General features: G+C 35.9%; 1 protein-coding gene across 5 annotated transcripts in view; it reads left to right on the top strand.

Moving 5' to 3' along the window:
* CNTLN (centlein) overlaps positions 1 to 22,845 on the top strand; it is a 333,334-nt gene that overhangs the window by 70,429 nt on the left and 240,060 nt on the right. For all 5 annotated transcript variants that reach the window (XM_068552481.1, XM_068552482.1, XM_068552485.1 and 2 more), the window contains exon 3: positions 12,540 to 12,624. In XM_068552481.1, coding sequence (XP_068408582.1) covers positions 12,540 to 12,624 — 85 coding nt within the window. The remainder of the gene's footprint in view (positions 1 to 12,539; positions 12,625 to 22,845) is intronic.

Raw genomic sequence — 22,845 nt, forward strand, 5'->3', positions numbered from 1 at the left:
TTTATTTTTAGGAACCTTTTTTTAATGTCTTGTAAATACATAGACTGTACATTAATTGAATTGACCAGATAGGTTGGTGATTTTTAAACTCAAAGCAATTTTTTTCATTGTGTTATTCCAAGTAAAAAATAGCGTATTCATATTGTAACATTGTTTTCTCTTGGGAGCATTCTCCTGTTAAGAAAATATTAGATATCCCATACCACCAGGAGGAGCTGCTGAACAAATCTCTATATAGATTTTGAATTGTGATATTTTTTTCAACTTCAAAACTATAACATAGTAGTGAATTTTGGAATTTTTTGTTATAAAATATATCATTGAGGTATATTTTTGAAGTTTATATTTTATATGAAGATTCATATTTCATTTATGACCTATACTTTCAGTATTATATTATTCACCTTAATCTATTGAGAAATGTGTCAGTTATTGTTATTTCAGTGACTCTCAGACTTCAGTGTGTATCAGAATTTTTTGAGGCTTTGTGTCTTAGTCAGTTCGGGCTGCTATAACAGAATACCATAGACTGGGTGGCTTAAACAACAAACATTTATTTCTCATAGTTCTGGAGGCTAGGAAGTCCTATATCCAGTTGCCTGCCAACTCCATTCCTTGTGAGAGCTCTCTTGTAGACAGCTGCCTTCTTGAAGTATCCTCACATGATGGAGAGAGAGATCATCTTTCTCTCTAATCTCTCCGTCACTAATCCTATTCATGAGGGCCTTACCCTCATGACCTTCCAAAGGCCCTACCTCCAAATACCCTCACATTGGGGATTAAGGCTTCAACATATGGGTATGAAACTTTCAGTCCATAGCACCTTATTGTTAAGCACAGATCGCTGGGCTGCACCCTCGGAGTTTCTACCTTCAGGGTGGGAGGAAGGTGGTGCATTTCTAACAAGCTCCTAGGTGATGCTGATGCTATTTCTTTGGTGACCCACACTGAGTAGCACTGGGTTAGAATGTGAGTGAGTTTTGTACATACTTGCGTCATAGGAGATAATTGCTCTGGTACCAAGCTAATTTGGAAGCTTTAATAATGCTTTTGTTTGGGGTTTGTGGCCTATAGTCTAATTTTATCCTTATCTCATTTAAAAGGACCACCAGAATTTATTTTGACAGAAGTTGGTATTTTTTAGGCTTGTTACAAAAGAGTGGATTAGAAAGACATTATCCTTGTAAATTAAACTAATTCCTGGGAAGTTAAAAATAGATTCATAGTATATTCAGGAAGGAATTTAGAGAGGAAGTTTCTGACTGGAATTAATATCTTGGCTGTCTCAACCTGGGTCTTTGTCCTTGGCTAAACCCAATCATGCCCTGCCCTTTGGGATTTGAAGTTATTTTTCTCCTGATCCATATACAGTTGACCCTTGAGCAACCAGGGGTTAATCCCTGTATAATTTATAGTTGGCCTCCATATTCTTGGTATCTCTGCATCCACAGATTCAACCAACCATGGGCCCTATAGTACTGTAGTGATTACTATTGACAAATATCCGCATATAAGTGGATATGCAGTTCCAACTTGCCTTGTTCATGGGTCAACTGTACCTTAAATGGATGTAGTATTCTTTTTCAATAGTTATGATTTTATAATGGTAAATTAAAACTTCAAGTGATATTTTGAAATTGTACGTTAGTGACAAGTGATAAAAAAATATGTATTTTTAATATATAAAATAGTTTTATAGATCAGTAAAAATAGTAAGATATAAAATAGTAGATACATTGACAGGCAATGGCAAATTAGGGGGGAAAAGGCATTTCAATTTCTGAGAGTATGTTTAGTTTCACTGTTAATAAAAGAAACACAAATAAAAAGAAAGCCTGGGTGAAGACAGTGGATTGTGATCATGCATTAAATGTGCTGATAATGCTTGGTAAAGAGGAAATAAAATAATAAAGCAGGATAAAGTGCAAATAGTAAAAATAGTAGTCATAACATGTTTGTGAAATTTCAAACGTTGTTTATTCCAACTCTCCATCTACTGTGTGCCTACATCCAGAGGGCTGACCATGGCTAGAGAAAAACTTTGAACCATGATGACTGGTCTTATGTAAATTTACGACCATTAACCTCAGTGCTTATTAATACTGCCTGGTAGTCGTCCTGTTTTGTTTTGTTTTGTTTTTTGGTTTTCTGGCTCACTTACTATCCCAGTATCCTAGAAGATTATTTTATGCTTACTCACTTGTCAACTTCTTTTTTAATCTTTAAAAAAAATTTTTTTTGGCCACGCCACACGGCTTATGGGATTTTAGTTCCCCAACTAAGGATTGAACTCACGGCCTCAGCAGTGAGAGTGCCGAGTCCTAACCATCGGACCACCAGGGAATTCCCAACTTCTAACACTTTGTTTCTCATTCTCATTCTCAGCTCGTAGCTGTTATAAATTTGTTAAATTAATACTTGTTAAGTAGAGCACAGGGTCGTGGATGGTGAGCCATGGTTCAACAACAGACCAGAAGAGAAATTGAAATAGAAAAATTTATTACTCAAAGGTCCTGGAGGAAGTACTTGGCATGCTTCAAGGAACAACACGGGGAGATCAAGGCAGAGTGCAGACAGAGAAGGGCAGACCTGGGGCACATGCCTTTATTAAAGTTAATGGGTGGAGTACTTTCAGGTAAGCCCCACAGGGGGTCTTATCTAAGGGGCACATAAGGGAAAGGCGTTGGAAGGCAGGGGAGACTACTGATCAAGGGCTATTGGGGAAGTCATATCAGGGACTTAAATTTACTTGTGACTCTGCAAGCTGCTGTCTCTAGGGCATGCGCTTGCATGAGGGACTAAAGTCAGTTTAAGTTTGCTGTTCTTTGAGTTATGCTCTTGCCTCAGTGCTTTGCACTTGTTACAGGTCCCATGGCTTGGAAAACTCTTCCGTGAGAGCTCCATGTCTCTCACTTCCTTCCTTTAAGTCTCTACCCAAATACCACCTTTAAGGACAGTTATTTGTTAATTATTCAGTAGCAACATGCAACCTTCCTTTTACTCCCCAGTTCTCTAAAGCTAGGCATCTCTTTCTCTGTTACCCTAGTTCACTGTCCTTATTATACTTATAGCCAATTAACATATTATGTATTCACTTATATATCATTTATTTTCAATATCCATAAACTAGAATGTTAATTCCATGAAGGCAACCATTTGGTCTATTTTGTTCACTGCAGTATCCGTGGTCCCTAAGAGAGTGCCTGTCATATAATGAGTGCTCAGTAAATTCTGATGGAATGTAGATATGGATTTGGGGGGTGGTATTTATTTTGTTAGGTACTCTTTTAGTTTGAGAACTCTATTTCTGTAACATTCTCAGCAATTATCTCCTAAAAATATTGCTTTATCTTTCATCCCACTATTATCTGCTTCTAAAACTCTTTAGGCATATGTTGGAGTATCCCAATTAAAACCTACATGTCTTAACTGTGGTTTCATATTTTTCATCTCATTGTTTTTCTATGCAGTATTCTGGATAAATCCCTCATTACTATCCTCCTTTTCACTAATTCTCTTTTTGCGTCTATTTTGAGCTTAGCCCATTTAATTGTTTTTTGATTCGTTGATCATAATTTTTATTTTCAAGGTTTTTTTTTTTTTTAAATGAAGTTCTATTTTTTAAAAATTTATTTATTTTATTTTTGTCTGCGTTGGGTCTTCGTTGTTGCGGGCTTTCTCTGGTTGTGGCCAGCTGGGGCTACTCTTCATTGTGGTGCACGGGCTTCTCGTTGTGGTGGCTTCTCTTGTTGCGGAGCATGGGCTCTAGGCACGTGGGCTTCAGTAGTTGTGGCACGCAGGCTCAGTAGTTGTGGCTTGCGGGCTCTAGAGCGCAGGCTCAGTAGTTGTGGTGCACGAGCTTAGTTGCTCTGCAGCATGTGGGATGTTCCCGGACCAGGACTCGAACCTGTGTCCCCTGCATTGGCAGGCGGATTCTTAACCACTGCGCCACCAGGGAAGTCCTGTATTTTCAAGGTTTCTAATAGATTGTTTAGATCTACTTGTTTTTGTTTTATTTCTTGTTTTTGTTTATAATTTAGTCATTCTTTTATGTCTTTAAAGATACTTATTTTAAAATCTTTTTCAGAGTGTTCTAATGTTTTCATTTTGTCTAGAATGATTGCTTCACATTATTGCATTAGTGTGTGCATGTGTTGTGTTTGTGTGTAGAGCATGTTTTTCCTTAATGTGTTTTGGATTTTTTGTCTGTGGTCACATCTTGTGTGGGAGGGTTGCTGTTATGGTTCTCATCCTCTTCTTTCCCCACTACTCCTCCTTTTCTAATGCTTTTTTCTCTAGAAATTTTGTTCTTGTCACTAAATTGTCACCCTCACCGCAACCCCCCATCCTGAAATAGGTTTTATATTGGTAGTTTGGGGCTCTTAGCCAACAGTACAATAGAGGATTTACTATACTTAGTACATGAGCTGTGGGGTGCTTTGGCTCAGCCTGTGATTGGATGCTGTATCTGTAAACTTTTGCCTTTATAGACTTTCATGTAAGCCTTAATTCCAGGCAAGGATGGGCAGAAGTTTTTTCAGCCTTCTTTCAGGTGATGGGAGTTCCACCGCAGTCTCTGATTTAAAACAATGGGCCTGGCTATGCTTCTGCTTATTGAGCAGGACATGTTTATTCCCTGTAGTCTCCAGGAGCCAGCCTCCTTTCCACCTTAGCCTGCATCTGGATCTGGACAGCAGACAGCAGCTTCATCCCCATTCATAGCATTGTATTTCTGTTTAGTTTGTGATCCTCAGATGTGACTGTGTCTCCTTAATTTTTTTCCTTTGTGTTTTTCTATTAATACTATAATTTAGAGAATATAGAAGAGCCTCAAAGTGTGAACTTACTATGCTAACTTATTGGAAGTCTAATTTAAAAATTTTTGATGTATTATTATGCCGTCTGCATCTATCTCCTTTAACTAGTGGTGTGCTTTTTTTTGTTTTTTGTTTTTTTAATTGAAATATACTTGACATATAATACTATATTAGTTTCAGGTGGACTACATAGTGATTTAACATTTATATACATTATGGGATGACCATGATAAGTCTAGTAATCAACTGTCCCCATGCAAAGTTATTACACTCTTATTTACCCTATTCCTTATCCTGTATGTTGCATCCCTGTGGTTTATTTATTTCATAACTGGAGGTTTGTACCTCTAAATCCAATTCACCTATTTCCCTTCCCTCCTTCTCTGGCACTACCCATTTGTTCTCTCTATCTATGAGCCTTCTTCTGTCTTGTTCTGTTTGTGGTTTTTTTTTCTTCTGTTTTTCAGATGTTGCAGATAAGTGAATTTATACGGTATTTGTCTTTCTCTCTCTGACTTATTTCATTTAGCATAATTCCTCCTAGATCCATTCATGTTGTTGCAAATGGCAAGGTTTCATTTTATTATACCTAAGAAATATGCCATTGTGTATATATACCACATCTTTATCCATTCATCTACTGATGGGCACTTGGGAGGCTTCCATACCTTGGCTATTGTAAATAATGCTACAATGATCATTAGTACGCTTATATCTTTTTGAACTAGTGTTTTTGTTTTCTTTGGGTAAATACCCAGAAGTGAAATTGCTGGATCATTATGGCAGTTCTATTTTAAACTTTTTAAATTTTTTGAGGAACCTCCATACTACTTTTCATAGTGGCTGCACCAGTTTACATCCCCACCAACAGTGCACATCCTCACCAATACTTGCTATTTGTTGTCTTTTTGATGATTGCCATTCTGACAGGTGTGAGGTGGTACGTCATTGTGGTTTTAATTTGCATTTCCCTTATGATTAGCGATGTTGAGCATCTTTTCATGTGCCTGTTAGCCATCTATATATCTTCTTTCGAAAAATGTCTATTCAGGTCATCTGCCTATTTTTTATTTTAATTTTATTTTTTTTGGTGTTGAGTTGTATGAATTCTTGGTATATTTTGGATATTAACCCCTTATCATCAGATATACTGTTTGTAAATATCTTCTCCTATTTAGTATGCTTCCTTTTTGTTTTGTTGATTGTTTCCTTCATTGTGCAAAAGTGTTTGAGTTTGATGTAGTCCCATTTTTTTATTTTGCTTTTGTTTGCCTTGCCTGAGGAGGCAGATCCAAAAAAATACGCTGTGACTGATGTCAGAGAACATAGTGCCTAGGTTTTCTTCTAGCAGTTTTATGGTTTCAGGTCTTTTATTTAAGTCTTTAATCCATTTTGAGATTTTTTTTTATGGTGTGATAAAGTGATCCAGTTAGATTTTTTTTTTTTTTGCATGTAGCTGTCCAGTTTTTCCAATACCATTTATTGAAGAGGTTGACTTTTCCCCCATTGCATATTCTTACCTCCTTTGTTATAGATTAATTGACCATATAAGCGTGGGTTTATTTTTGGGCTCTATTCTGTTCCATTGGTCTATGTGTCTGCTTTTGTGCCAGTACCATACTGTTTTGATTACTGTAGCTTTGTATTATGGTTTGAAATCAGAGAGTGTGATACCTTCAGCTTTGTTCTTCTTTCTTTAGATTGCTGTGGCTATTCAGGGTTGTTTTGTGTTTCCATACAAATTGTAGAATTATTTGTTCTAGTTCTGTGAAAAGTACCATTGGTATTTTGATAGGTATTACATTGAATTGTAGATTGCCTTGGGTAGTATGGTCATTTTAACAACATTGATTCTTCCAATCCAAGAACATGGTATATCTTTTCATCTATTTGGGTTACCTTAAATTTCTTTCATCAGTGTCTTATAGTTTTCATAGTATGAGTCTTCTACCTCTTTGGTTAGATTTATTCCTAGGTATTTTATTCTTTTTGATGCAATTGTAAATGGGATTTTTCTTAATTTCCCTTTCTGATAGTTACTTGTTAGTGTATAGAAATACAACTGATTTCTGTATGTTGATTTTGTATCCTGTAACTTTATTGAATTCATTTATTAGTTCTAACAGTTTTTTTTTTGTAGCTTCTTTAGGATTATCTATAGTATCATGTCATCTGCAAACAGTGGCAGTTTTACTTTTTCCTTTCCAATTTGGATTTGTTTTATTTATTTATTTTTCTAGTCTGATTGCTGTGGCTAGGACTTCTAATACTATTTTGAATAAAGTGCTGAGAGTAGGCATCCTTGTCTTGTTCCTGATCTTAGAGGAAATGCTTTCAACTCTTTACCTTTGAGTATTTTGTTGGCTGTGGGTTTGTCATATATGGCCTTTACTATGTTGAGGTAAGTTCCCTCTATTTCCACATTCTGGAGAGTTTTTATTGTAAATAGGTGTTGAATTTTGTCAAAAGCTTTTTCTGCATCTACTGAGATGATCATATGATTTTTATTCTTCAGTTTGTTAAGGTGGTGTATCACATTGATTTGTGGGTATTGAACCATCCTTGCATCCCTGGGATAAATCCCACTTGATCATGGTGTATGATCCTTTTAATGTATTGTTGAATTTGGTTTGCTAATATTTTGTTGAGGATTTTCAACAAAAAATCCTGTAATTTTCTTTTTTTGTCTTTGTCTGGTTTTGGTATCAGGGTGATCCTGGTCTTGTGAAATGAGTTTGGAAGCATTCCTCCCTCTGCAGTATTTTGGAATAGTTTGAGAAGCCTATGTGTTAATTCTGCTTTAAATATTTGGTAGAATCCACCTGTAAAGCTGCCTGGGCGTGGACTTTTGTTTGTGGGGAGTTTTTTGATTACTGATTGAATTCCATTACTGTTAATTGGTCTGTTTATGTTTTCTCTTTCTTCCTGATTCAGTCTTAGGAGTTTGTATATTTCTGGGAATTTGTCTACTTCTTTTAGGTTGTCCATTTTATTGGCATATAATTGTCCACAGTAACCTTTATGATCCTTTGTATTTTTATGGTGCTGGTCTTAACTTCTCCTTTCCCATTTCTGATTTTATTTATTTGGGCCATTTCTCTTTTTCTTAATGAGTCAGTTTTGGATAGAATGTTCTGTATATATTGATTAATTACATCTGGTCTAACGTGTCATTTAAGGCCAGTGTTTCTTTATTGATTTCTGTCTGTATGATCTGTCCATTGATATTAGTGCTGTGTTAAAATCCCCTACTATTATTGTATTACTGTCAATTTCTCCCTTTATGTTTCTTAATATTTTCTTTATGTATTTAGGTGCTCTTATGCTTAGTGTATGTATATTTACAATTATTATATCTTCTTGTTGGGTTGATCCCTTGATCATTATGTAATGTCCTTCTTTGTCTCTTATTACAGTCTTTAAAGTCTATTTTGTCTAAGTATTGCTACCTCAGCTTTGTTTTTGTTTTCATTTGAATGGAATTCCTTTCTCCATCCCCTCACTTTTAGTCTGTGTGTATCTACATCTGAAGTGAGTCTTGTAGGCAGCATAGATATAGAACTTATTTTGTGTCCATTCAACCACTCTTTGTCTTTTTTTTTTTTTTAAAGAAATTCACGTTCGTTTATTTATTTATTTATTTATTTATTTATTTATTTATTTATTTATTTATTTATTTATTTATTTATTTATTTATGACTGTGTTGAGTCTTCGTTTCTGTGCGAGGGCTTTCTCTAGTTGCGGCAAGTGGGGACCACTCTTCATCGCGGTGTGCGGGCCTCTCACCATCGTGGCCTCTCTTGTTGCGGAGCACAGGCTCCAGACGCACAGGCTCAGTAATTGTGGCTCACGGGCCCAGTTGCTCCGTGGCATGTGGGATCTTCCCAGACCAGGGCTCGAACCCGTGTCCCCTGCATTGGCAGGCAGATTCTCAACCACTGCGCCACCAGGGAAGCCCTCTTTGTCTTTTGATTGGAGCATTTAGTCCATTTACATTTAAAGTAATTATTTGATAGCTATGTATTTATTACCATTTTGTTAATTGTTTGGAGATTGTTTTGTAGGTTTTTTTTGTTCATTCTCTTCTTGTTCTTTTGTTTGCTTTCTTCCCTTATGATTTGATGACTATCTTTAATGTTATGTTTGGGTTCCTTTCTCTTTTTTGTTTGTGTATTTGATATAGGTTTTTGATTTGTGTTTACCATGAGGTTCATATATAACAACCCATATATATGTGATTAATTTAAGTTGATGATCTCTTTAAGTTCAATACAGTCTAACAACCCTACATTTTTACTCCACCCATCCCCACATTTAATGTTTTTGATGTCATGTTTTACTTCTTTTTGGATTTTGTATCCTTTACATATTATAATAATTACTTAGTATGGATATGGATGATTTTACTATTTATGTCTTTTAACCTTCCTACTAGCTTTATCAGTGACTGATGTACTACCTTTACTGTATGTTTATCTTTACCAGTGAGATTTTTCTTTCATAATTTTCATATTTCTAGTTGTGGCCTTTTTTTCTGCTTATGGAAGTTCCTTTAAAGTTCTTGAAAAGCCATTTTAGTGGTGCTGAACTCTTTCAGCTTTTGCTTGTCTGTAAAACACTATCTTTCCTTCAAATCAGAATGATAGCCTTGCCAGGTAGAGTATTCTTGGTTGTAGACTTTTTCCTTTCATCACTTCGAATATATCGTGTAACTCCCTTCTGGCCTGCAGAGTTTCTGCTGAAAAGTCAGCTGATAGCCTTATGTTAGTTCCCGTGTACTTAACAGGTTGCTTTTCTCTTGCTGCTTGTAAGATTCTTTTATTTTAATTTTTGCCATTTTAATTATGATGTGTCTTGGTGTGAACCTCTTTGGGTTCATCTTTTTGGGGAGTCTCTATGATTCCTGGCCTTGGATGTCTGTTTCATTCCCCAGGTTAAGGAATTTTTCTGGTATTATTTCTTCAAATAACTTCCCTGCTACTTTATCTCTCTCTTCTCCTCTGCCACCCCTATATGCAAACGTCAGTATGCTTGATGTTGTTCTAAAGGTCTCTTAAACTATTTTCCTTTTTAAAAATTCTTTTTTTCTTTTCTGCTTGGGAGAATTCTACTGCTCTGTCTTCCAGATGCTGATCCTTTACTCTGTATCATCTAATCTACTGTTGATTCCTTCTACTGTATCCTTTATTTCAGTTATTGTATTTTTCAGCTCTTGTTTGGTTTTTCTTTATATTTTTAAACTCCTTTTGGAATTTCCACTGTGTTCATCCAGTTTTCTCCCCAGTTCATTGAACCTCTTTTTGATCATTACTGAATTCTTTTTCAGGTAGATTGTTTATCTCCACTTTGTTTAGTTCTTTCTTTTTCTGAGGTTTTGTGTTATTTATTTGTTTGGAACATATTTCTCTGTCTCCTCATTTTGCCCTATTCTCTATGTTTATTTTTGTATGTTAGGTCAGTCAGTTACATTTCCCAATTTGGAGAAGTAGCCTCATGTAGGAGACACTCCATGGGGTCCAGTAGCACACTCCCCTCTCATCACCAGAGCTATGTGCTCTAGGGGTTCTCCTTATGTTGGCAGCATGTATCCTTCTGTTGTGGTGGGGCCAACTACTGTGGATATGTTGTTAGGCAGAGCTGGCCCCTGGCCCAACTGGCTGTGAGGCTGTGCCTCATGCAGTGGCTGTAGGCCTGCTGGAGAAAAAGGTAGGTTTTCTGTGTCATTGGCTGTATGCCCAGGGGAGCCTGGGGCTGGGTCCTTGCATAGCTGTCTGTGCAGCCTGGGGTGATTTACAGCTGGTGCTAGCCCACAGGTGGGTGCCAAGTCCCCTGGTGCTAGTAGGGTAGAGGGAGGATTCCAAAATGGTACTTGCCAGTGCTGGTGTTATTGCAGTAGAACAAGTCCCCAGAAATGGCTGCCACCAGCAGCTCTGTCCCCCAGGGGGTCCCAGTTGCCTCTTGCTTCTCCAGGAGGCTTTCCAAGACCAGCAAGTGGATCTGATCCAGACTCTTTTCATACCACTGCCTCTGCACTGGAACTTGGACTATGTGAGATTTTGTGCATGCTTTTTAAAGGCGGAATCTCTGTTTCCTATAGCTTCCAGCTCTCCTGAACATGAACCCCACTGGTTTTCAAAGCCAGATGTTCTGTGGTCTTATCTTCTTGGTGTAGGATATCCGGGCTGGAGAGCTTGACATGGCACTCAGATCCCTTGCTCTTTGGAGAAGACCTCTAAAATTGTGATTATCCTCCCAATTGGGGGCCACCAATCCTGGAGTGTGGATCCTGACTATATTGTGTCTCTACCCTCCCTAACCATCTTATTGTGGTTTCTTCATGTCTTTATTTGTGGAGTATCTTTTCTGCTAGTCTTCAGTTTACTCTCATAAATAGTTGCTTCATAAGTAGTTGTAATTTTCATGTTGTCCAGGGAGGGAGGTGAGTTCAGGGTCTTCCTACTCTGCCACCTTGGTCACCAGCAGTGGAATGCTTTTATGATTGGTGTCTCTTAATTCTAATATCCCCTGTGCCTTCTAAACTCCTTTGCTTCATCTCTTTCTTAAGTAAGGGTTCTTTCTTTCTTCTTACCTGTATACTTTGTGATTCATGAGTGATTTAGGTACAGATTTCTATTTATTTTACCTATTTTTAAAGTTTAAAAAAAATATAACTGAGCACCCAATACAGTTCTCCCCGGTTTATTTATTTATTTGTTGGCCACACCCCACGGCAGGTGGGATGTTAGTTACCCGACCAGGGATTGAACCTGTGCGCACTGCATTGGAAGTGCGGAGTCTTAACCACTGGACCGCCAGGGAAGTCCCCCCCATTTATTTAATGTTGGTTATTAGTAAGTTTTCTCTCTTTTGAGGCTTTTACTTAAAAAATGATAACTATTTTATTTATTTATTTATTTATTTATTATTATTTTATAATTTTATTTATTTATTTATTTATTATTATTTTATAATTTTATTTATTTATTTATTTATTTATTTATTTATTTATTTATTTATTGCTGCATTGGGTCTTCCTTGCTGCGTGCAGGCTTCCTCTAGTTGTGACGAGTGGGGGCCACTCTTGGTTGGGGTGCGCTGACTTCTCAATGCGGTGGCCTCTTGTTGCGGAGCATGGGCTCTAGGCATGCGGGCTTTGGTAGCTGTGGCACGTGGGCTCAGCAGCTGTGGCTCGAGGGCTCCAGAGCGCAGGCTCAGCAGCCGTGGCGCACGGGCCCAGTTGCTCCGCGGCACGTGGGAGCCTCCTGGGCCAGGGCTCAAACCCGTGTCCCCTGCATTGGCAGGCGGACTCTCAACCACTGCGCCACGAGGGAAGTCCCTGATAACTATTTTATTCTTAACATAATTGCATATATAAAGCATTTACATTAACAAGAGCATATTAACATACTCAGTAATTATTTTAAATTTATGATATAGTGGCTGTTGTAATCAAGATTAAATGTGTTTTAATATGTTTTGTAATGCATCTAAATATAGAAACTAAACTTTTTTTTTAGTATGAACTTGTCTTAGTTGTCAGCAGTTGTAAGTTGTTGTCGCTTGCCATATGGTTTCTGATTAATTCTGAAAGGGCTGTCAACTTCCGATAATTTAATTTTCTATATTTTAATGTGAAACTCATTATCAGGATGTGAAAATTTAAAGAATTGGCTACCAGTTATGACTAATAAACTTTCAATATATATATTTTTTGTTTCTAGAGAAAAACAGAAATCTGAAGCAAAAGACAGAAAAGTTTTAGAAATTCTGCAAGTCAAGGATGCTAAAATACAAGAATTGGAACAGGTTGGTGTTACAACAGAAAATACTAAATTTATAATATTTGTTCCAGGTAGTAGGTCTTTACAAATATTTAAACATTTTTTTGCAATAATGTTCATAAAGAATATCAGGGTCATTGTGTCAAACTATTACTATAGTCAAATTACTATAGTACTTTAGTCAGTTATTCTTTGTTTTCTGAATTAATAGACTATGTTATTTATACAATAAAACTCTTAAGATGATATTGTAATTTTATAGTAGTAACTATCAATCAATCACTTTTTGTTGAAATCTGCTTTTTTTTTTTAACAATTATCATTTACTTCTGAAACTTAGAAATTTTAAAACGGTTTAATTTGTAGAAAAGATTTAACAACTGGGATGATTCTATTTGATCTTTTGAAAACTTGCATTTGCAAATTATGCAATTCTATAATTGTAATTATACAATTACATATAACTATATATTTTACATTTTATTATACTCAGTATATTATCACTACAAAAATCCATGTGGTCATTGCTTCCAGGAATAATCTTCAAGGTATTAACATCTTAAAAATAAAGGTGAAAGAAATTTAAGAATGGCCTATATCATGATATAATATTTAAATTCATTTTATACCCAGTAGCTCTTTATAGGCTAAATTATCTGTATTTTCTAGGTTAAATGAAGGTTCTTTCTGACACCTATGCTCTTCCGACTTCTTACTCTATTTTCCTTCCTAGCCAATTAAACAATCATGAGAACTTTCCTCTAAGGTTGGTTATTGTTATTTAGTTGTTTTATTAAAGGACTAAAAATGGAAGTTAATGTAGATAAAAGATTAAATAATTTTTTCATTCTCTACATCCATATAAACTTCTTCTAAAATTGAATATAGATTCCTATATGACATATAAATTTGAAATTTATACCTTTTCTAGCATTGTATTTTCCTTATAAAAATGTCATAATTGGTGCTATAATGATAAAAGTTTAAAAATAACTTTTTAGTTTATTTTGGGAAAAAGCAGTTGTATTTGCCACTCGAATATCAAACAATATCCAAATGAATTTTAAGATAGATAAGTATTGCCATATGCCTTGTATATTAATTAGGCTAGTCTAAGCTGCCTAATAGATACAATGTTAAGACTTGGAAGTGGCAAAGATAATTTGTACCAGCATGTCATTGAGAAAAACCACTCATGGCCACTGCAAGATTCAGGGGATTTGGGAAAATATAGATCCAGGCTGAGCAATCTCTTCCTCAGTCACAAGTCTGTTCTGTGGGGGAGAATGGATTTTGGCACTCTTTTTGATATCCTTTGGCATTAAGTTTGCAATACTTTAGGGAATGCTCAGTTTACCAGGTCTAGATAATAATAGCATAACATTTAAAAAAATGTTGATTTTCTTAAATGATAATATATTTTTCCTTTGTCTTTGCTAAATTCTTTTTCTGCTTCCTTTTCCTTGGGTAGATATTATTTCATTATTTACTTTTTGAGTAGAATCGTTTAGCTCATAAAATATTAAATGCCCATGAGAGATGTTATTTGTTTTTTAGGCACCTAATTTGTTTTCTAGGGCCTTTAATTTCTTAGCCTAAACCATGTGTACTTTTGTGCAATAATGGTTGTCACTTTCTACAGGGTATATTTTCAGTTTAATTCAACAAATTGCTGTATTAAATGTAGACATTATCTTGTGATGGTACTGTGGAAAATTCAGAGTGAAATTTCTTGCCTTTAATGATTTCTAAGTCTCTATGAGCAGTAGGGTGGGGATAAAAGTGAGGTGCAAGTAACCATATTTTGCTACATTAGATTAAGGTTCTGTGAGGGTGGGGACCCTTGTATACCCAACATCTAATATTTACCATATTGCCTGATTTATAATAGATGCTCTTTGAATATTTTAAAATGTGTGACTTAAATTGAATAAAACCAATGTATTTTAAGTGCCATGAGAGAATCACAAGCAGAATGCTATAAAGATTCGAAGGAAGGAGAGATTAAATTCTGTGGAGAGGTCTTAAGGTATTCAAATGGTTTTAATCGGTAGAGATTATAGGAGGATTTGCCCATGGTGAACATCACGCAAAATTCTTGAAGGTGGGAGTGTGGAGTATGTTTGGGTGATACTGAAATTTATAGTTTGTTTCATAGATAATATGTAGCCGTGTAGGCTGAGATAAGACGAATGTTATATTGGACCTGTATTAAGGAAAGGCCTTGATTGCTTGAATGAAGTAGTTGGACTTACAGGCCAAAGGAATCTATCTAAGCTTTTCATTCACTTAAATTAATAAATCTGTAATCTCTGAAAATAAAACTGATAATCCAGTATACAATTAGAAAAAGAAAAGCAGAAAGTAGAATGATCTGTAAGGAGATTATTTCATAGTATAAGAGTAATGACGTGAACCTGAACTATTAGTTTTGCAAGAATTAAAGATACATAAATTAGAACCATAAGGAACTGACAGTAATTTGAAAGTGACTCTTAGGTTTTCAGCCTGGAGAATCCAGGAGAGCAGTGGCGTTGTTGTCAGAAAGAGGGTTAATATAAAGAGGTACAACTTACTGTGAGGATGACTTCTGAGCTTCTTTGAGACAATTTGTGTTTTAGTTATTGGTGGGAATTCCATCTAGAGATTTTTAAGCAAACCATTGAAAGCATGGATCCAATCCTTGGGAAGGAGTTTTCTCCTTGATATATAGATATTTAATGTTATAGTTAGAGGGAAGACTTTAAACAGAATTCTAAGAACTAGATATTTGCTGGTATTATTAATGGGTGAGAGGAAGAACAAGTTTCAGTTAAAGAGATGAAGACTGTTCAGAGAAGTAGAAAGAGAGAAGTATAATATCATATGTCATGAATTGAGAGAGGAGAGTTTCAAGAAGCAAAAGGTGGTTAATGTAAAATGTTACAAAATTCATGGGGTTTGTGAAAAAATATTAAATTCAGCAATCACGAAGTTTTTAGTGATTTTAGAAAGCAACACAAGTGGAATGGTATATGACATTCTAAGAGATCACTGAATTCTTAGAAAGTAATGGAAACAAATGAGGAAGTTTAACAGTGCAGAGAAAGAAATTTTTGCATTTAAAAAATGTTAGGCAAAATATTTGAAAGTAGTGGAGAAGGAATTAAAATACACAATACAAAAGACTTAATTGAGTTAACAGAATTCTAGTTGAAGGTGGAGACCATGAGATCAAGAAGATAACAAGATTTAATACATTTATTCTAATTTTTTCATCTTTTTAGTCATTCAGATTATATCTTAATTTTCTTCTTAAACTATTATCTTTCCTCCAGCATTCTTTCAGTTAAATTTGTTATATATTTGTTCATCCTTTAACATTGCATATTTAGATGAATCTCTTGTATATACTACTTGGTTGAACTTTGTGTCTTGACTCAATATATACGTCTTTACCTTTTTAGAGGTAAGTTTATGCCATCTGCGTAAGATCTGATATACTTATTTGATCTTTGTTCTCTGATTGACCTTATGCTTTCTGCTTTAGTATTTTCTTTGTCTTTTTAAAATTTGCCACATATCTGTCTTCTCTTCATTTGTGTGTGTGTGTATGTGTGTGTATATGTGCATGCACTCTTATGTTGATAATTTGTAAGGTTTAGGGTCTTTATCAGTTCGTCTAGTGATTAAATTTATTATTTTATATATAATATTTAACACTATACTTTTTAAAAAAAATTATTTATTTATTTATTTATTTATGGCTGTGTTGGATCTTCGTTTCTATGCAAGGGCTTTCTCTAATTGCGGCAAGCGGGGGCCACTCTTCATCGCGGTGTGCGGGCCTCTCACCATCGTGGCCTCTCTTGTTGCGGAGCACAGGCTCCAGACGCGCAGGCTCAGCAATTGTGGCTCACGGGCCCAGTTGCTTTGCGGCATGTGGGATCTTCCCAGACCAGGGCTCGAACCCGTGTCCCCTGCATTGGCAGGCAGATTCTCAACCACTGCGCCACCAGGGAAGCCCAACACTATACTTTTTAAAATTGAAGTATAGTTGATTTACAATCTTATGTTAGCTTCAGGTATATAGCAAAGTGATTCAGTTATATATATGTGTGTATACATATATGTATATATATTCTTTTTCAGATTATTTTCCACTGTAGGTTATTACAAGATATTGAATATAGTTCCCTGTTCTATACAGCAGGTCTTTGTTGTTTATCTTCTTTATATATAGTGGTGTGTAGCTGTTAATCCCAAACTCCTAATTTATCCATCCCTCCCTTTTCCCTTTGGTAACAATGTTTGCTTTCTATGTCTGTGAGTCTGTTTCTGTGTTGTAAATAAGTTCATTTGTGTCATTCTTTTGGATTCTACATATAAGTGATATCATGTGATATTTGTCTTTGAACACTATACATCTTGATGCTAACATATTCTAAAAAGTATAGATAGTATCTCTCAACTGCATACTGTAAAAAAAAATGAGAAAATTAGCATATTTTTACTTATTCATCCTTTCTCCTGCATTTTAAAGTGAACTTAAAGAGAGTAATTGGAGGACTTAATTTCCTGTTCTTAGCATTGTTGGTTGTATTTTTTTATACTGTCAAGATTTCCAGTGTTTATGTTTCATAACCATTTTCTCTATTATCTTGAGGTACATTAGTTTTTCTCCTGCTGTATAACAAATTAAAGCCTTAAAAGAATGTACACATTTATTAAATTGCTGTGGGTCAGGAGTCTGGGCATAGTTTAGGTGGGTCCTCTGCTCATTATCTCAATTGTAATTGAGGTTTCGATTGGGTTATGTTTTCATCTGGAGGCTTAATTTGGGAAGAATCTCCTTCTAAGCTTATTCAGGTCGTTGGCAGAATCCAAGTCCTTGCAATTTTAAGACTGAAGTCCTAAACAGGAACAAAGTCTGTAATAGGATTCTCCAGAGAAACAGAACTAATTCTGTGTGTGTGTGTGTGTAGAGATAGATAGATAGATAAAGAAATGAGAGAGAGACAGAGACAGAGAGAGATTGAGAAGTTGATTTTAAGGCATTGTTTCATGTTTTGATAGTTGTGGGCTGGCAAATCTAAATTCTGCATAACAAACTGGAGACCCAGGGAAGAGTTGACATTGCAACTGAATCCAAAAGCATTCTGGAGGCGGAATTCCTTCCCCCTCAGAGGCTTAGTTCTTTTTTTTAAGTTCTTAAATTGGTTTTATGAGACCCATTCACATTATGGAGGCGTTATCTGCTTTACTCAAAGTCTACTGATTTAAATGTTAATCACATCTACAAAACACTTTCACAGCAACATCTAGACTGGTGTTTGATTAAAAACTGGTTATCATGGGTACAGTGGTTTAACCAAGTTGACACATAAAATTAACCAAATGGGTAAAATGTACTGAGAGAAATAGGCCTTTAGTGTGAGGATTTATGTTTATCTGCTAGGGGTTAGGCTGTGTTTACTGTTTGTTTAGCAAAGGCTAATGTTTGCTTTGGTGTTCTTTTTATTTGGGTTTCTTGAGAGACTTCTTAAATATCATCTGAAACACAAAGTTCTTTCAGTTGTATTACGTTTTTATTATACCGAAGCCCTATTGATGAAACCTATTGTGAGGTGTCTGGGGAGGGGAAGTATTCCATAGTCTTATGTTTAGGTCTCAGTCTTTTAGTGAGATTGTGCCCCTAGGCTCTGACCTTCACAAGTGCTTCTCAGTTTTTTCTCCCTTAGGAAAGACTGGAAAGCTAGAGGGTTTTGGAGTTGGGTTTTTACATCCTGGGGGTTGGTTAGTCTCTGGTAAAATCCCAGCAGGCTCAGGTAAAATAATTTCTCTTGAGGAGAGGCCTTGTTAAGAAATATATACTTAGGGCATATTTTATTTTATTTTATTTTTAAATTAGTTTTTACTGGAGTATAGTTGCTTTACAATGTTGTGTTAATTTCTACTGTAAGGAAAAATAAATCAGCTGTACTTATACATATATCCCCACTTTTTTGGATTTCTTTCCCATTTAGGTTACCACAGTGCATTAAGTAGAGTTCCCTGTGCTATACAGTATGTTCTCATTAGTTATTTATTCTACACATTATATCAATTGTGTATATATGTCAATCCAAATCTCCCAATTCCTCCCACCCCCACCCTTTCCCCCTTGGTATCCATACAGAGAAACATCTCTGTTTCTCTTTCTACTTTGCAGATAAGATAATCTGTGACATTTTTCTAGATTCCACATGTATGTCTTAATGTACGATATTTTTTTTTTCTCTTAATGACTTACTTTACTCTATATGACGCTCTCTAGGTCCAACCATCTCTCTGCAAATGACCGAATTTTGTTCCTTTTTAAGGCTGAGTAATATTCCATTGTATATATATGTACCACATCTTCTTTATCCACTCCTCTGTTGATAGACATTTAGGTTGCTTCCATGTCCAGGCTTTTGTAAATAGTGCTGTAATGAACATTGGGGTGCATGTGTCTTTTTGAATTATGGTTTTCTCAGGGTATATGCCCAGTAGTGGGATTGCTGGGTCATATGGTAGCTCTAGTTTTACTTTTTTAAGGAACCTCCATACTGTTCTCCATAGTGGCTGTATCAGTTTACATTCCTACTAAGAGTGCATGAAGGTTCCCTTTTCTCCACACCCTCTCCAGCATTTACTGTTTGTAGATTTTTTGATGATGGCCATTCTGACTGGTGTGAGGTGATACCTCGTAGTTTTGATATGCATTTCCCTAATAATTAGTGATGTTGAGCATCTTTTCATGTGTCTGTTGGCCATCTGTATGTCTTCTTTGGAGAAATGTCTATTTAGGTCTTCCACCCATTATTTTGATTGGGTTTTTTTCTTTTTTTGATATTGAGCTCCATGAGCTGCATGTATAGTTTGGAGATTAATCCTTTGTCAGTTGCTTCCTTTGCAAATATTTTCTCCCATTTTGAGGGTTGTCTTTTCGTCTTGTTTATGTTTTCCTTTGCTGTGCAAAATCTTTTAAGTTTCATTAAGTCCCATTTGTTTATTTTTGTTTTTATTTCCATTACTCTAGGAGGTGGGTCAAAAAAGATCTTGCTGTGATTTATGTCATAGAGTGTTCTGCCTTTGTTTTCCTCTGAGAATTTTATAGTGTCCAGTCTTATATTTAGGTCTTTAATCCATTTTGAGTTTTTGGGGTTTTTTTTGTAGAATGTTAGGAAGTGTTCTAATTTCATTCTTTTACATGTAGCTGTCCAGTTTTCTCAGCACCACTTATTGAAGAGACTGTCTCTTCTCCATTGTATATCCTTGCCTCCTTTGTCATAGATTAGTTGACCATAGGTGTGTGGGTTTATCTCTGGGCTTTCTATCCTGTTCCATTGATCTATATTTCTGTTTTTGTGCCAGTACCATGTTGTCTTGATTACTGTAGCTTTGTAGTATAGTCTGAAGTCAGGGAACCTGATTCCTCCAGCTCTGTTTTTCTTTCTCAAGATTGATTTGGCTCTTTCGGGTCTTTGTGTTTCCATAAAAATTGTAAACTTTTTTGTTCTTTTTCTGTGAAAAATGCCATTGGTAGTTTGATAGGGATTGCATTGAATCTGTAGATTGCTTTGGGTAGTATAGTCATTTCCACAATATTGATTCTTCCAATCCAAGAATATGATATATTTCTCCATCTGTTTGTGTTATCTTTGATTTCTTTCATCAGTATCTTATAGTTTTCTGAGTACAGGTCTTTTGCCTCCTTAGGTAGGTTTATTCCTAGGTATTTTATTCTTTTTGTTGCAATGGTAAATGGGATTGTTTCCTTAATTTCTCTTTCTGATCTTTTGTTGTTAGTGTATAGGAATGCAAAAGATTTCTGTGTATTAATTTTGTATCCTGTGACTTTACTAAATTCACTGATTAGCTCTAGTAGTTTTCTGGTGGCATCTTTAGGATTTTCTATGTATAGTATCATATCATCTGTAAATGGTGACAGTTTTACTTCTTCTTTTCCAATTTGAATTTCTTTTATTTCTTTTTCTTCTCTGATTGCCATGGCTGAGACTTCCAAAACTATGTTGAATAAATAGTGGTGAGAGTGGACACCCCTGTCTTGTTCCTGATCTTAGAGGAAATGTTTTCAGTTTTTCACCATTGAGAATAATGTTGGGTGTGGGTTTGTCGTATATGACCTTTATTATGTTGAGGTAGGTTCCCTCTATGCCCACTTTCTGGAGAGTTTTTTATCATAAATGGGTGTTGAATTTTGTCAAAAGCCTTTTCTGCATCTATTGAGATGGTCATATGGTTTTTGTTCTTCATTTTGTTAATATGGTGAATCACATTGATTTGCGTATATTGAAGAATCCTTGCATCCTTGGGATAAACCCCACTTGATCATGGTGTATGATCCTTTTTATGTGTTGTTGGATTCATTTTGCTAGTATTTTGTTGAGGATTTTTGTGTCTGTGTTCATCAGCGATATTGGCCTATAGTTATCTTTTTCGTGATATCTTTGTCTGGTTTTGCTATCAGGGTGATGGTGGCCTTGTAGAATGAGTTTGGGAGTGTTCTACTCTCTGCAATTTTCCGAAGAGTTTGGGAAGAATAGGTGTTAGCTTTTCCCTAAATGTTTGATAGAATTCGCCTGTGAAGCCTTCTGGTTCTGGAGTTCTGTTGGTTGGAAGATTTTTAATCACAGTTTCAATTTCATTACTTGTGATTTGTCTGTTTATGTTTTCTATTTCTTCCTGGCTCAGTCTTGGGAGATTGTACTTTTTTAAGAATTTGTCCATTTTTTCCATGTTGTCCATTCTGTTGGCATATAGTTGCTTGTAGTAGTCTCTTATGATCCTTTGTATTTCTGTGGTGTCAGCTGTAACTTCTCCTTTTTCATTTCTAATTTTATTGATTTGAGTCCACTCCCTTTTTTTCTTGTTGAATCTGGCTAAAGGTGTATCAATTTTGTTTATTTTCTCAGAGAACCAGCTTTTAGTTTTATTGATCTTTGCTATTGTTTTCTTCCTTTCTATTTCTGCTGTGGTCTTTATGATTTCTTTCCTTCTACTAACTTTGGGTTTTGTTTGTTCTTCTTTCTCTAGTTGCTCTAGATGTAAGGTTAGGTTGTTTATTTGAGATTTTTCTTGTTTCTTGAGGTAAGATTGTATTGCTATAAATTTCCATCCTAGAACTGCTTTTGCTGCATCCCATAAGTGTTGGGTTGTTGTGTTTTTGTTGTCATTTGTTTCTTGTTATTTCTGATTTCCTCTTTGATTTCTTCAGTGATTTTTTGGTTATTTAGTTGCATATTGTTTAGCCTCCATGTGTTTATGGTTTTTACATGTTTTTCCCTGTAATTGATTTCTTATCTCATAGCGTTGTGGTTGGAAAAGATGCTTGATACGATTTCAGTTTTCTTAAATTTACTGAGACTTGATTTATGACCCAGGATGTGAGCTCTCCTGGAGAATGTTTCGTGTGCACTTGAGAAGAAAGTGTATTCTGCTGCTTTTGGATGAGATGTACTATAAGTGTCAGTTAAGTCTATCTGGTCTAATGTGTCATTTAAGGCTTGTGTTTCCTTATTAATTTTCTGTCTCGCTGATCTATCCATTGGTGTAAGTGGAGTGTTAACATCCCCCACTATTGTGTTACTGTCAAATTCCCCTTTTATGGCTGTTAGCATTTGCCTTGTGTATCGAGGTACTCCTAAGTTGGGTGCATAAATATTTACAATTCTTATATCTTCTTCTTGGATTGATCCCTTGATCACTATGTAGTGTCCTTCCTTTTCTGTTGTAATAGTCTTTATTTTAAAGTCTATCTTCGGGCTTCCCTGGTGGTCCAGTGGTAAAGAATCCACCTTCCAATGCAGGGGATGTGGGTTTAATCCCTGGTTGGGGAACTAAGATCCCACATGCCGTGGGGCAACTAAGCCCACGCGCTTCAACTATTGAGCTTGGACGCCTCAACTGGAGAGCCTGTGTGCCACAAACTACAGAGCCCATGCGCTCTGGAGTCTGCATGCCACAACTACAGAGCCCACATGCCCTGGAGCCCATGTACCACAGCTAGAGAGAAGTCCGCGTGCCACAACTAGAGAGAAGCCCGCATGCTGCAATGAAGAGTGTGCGTGCTGCAACTAAATATACTGCATGCTGCAACGAAGATACTGCCTGCTGCAAGTAACACCCGGCGCAGCCAAAAAATAAAATAAAATAAAAATAATAAAGTCTATCTTGTCTGATATGAGTATTGCTACTCCAGCTTTCTTTTGTTTCCCATTTG

The sequence above is a fragment of the Eschrichtius robustus genome, chromosome 10, assembly GCF_028021215.1.
Source record: "Eschrichtius robustus isolate mEscRob2 chromosome 10, mEscRob2.pri, whole genome shotgun sequence".
NCBI classification, from domain to species: domain Eukaryota; kingdom Metazoa; phylum Chordata; class Mammalia; order Artiodactyla; family Eschrichtiidae; genus Eschrichtius; species Eschrichtius robustus.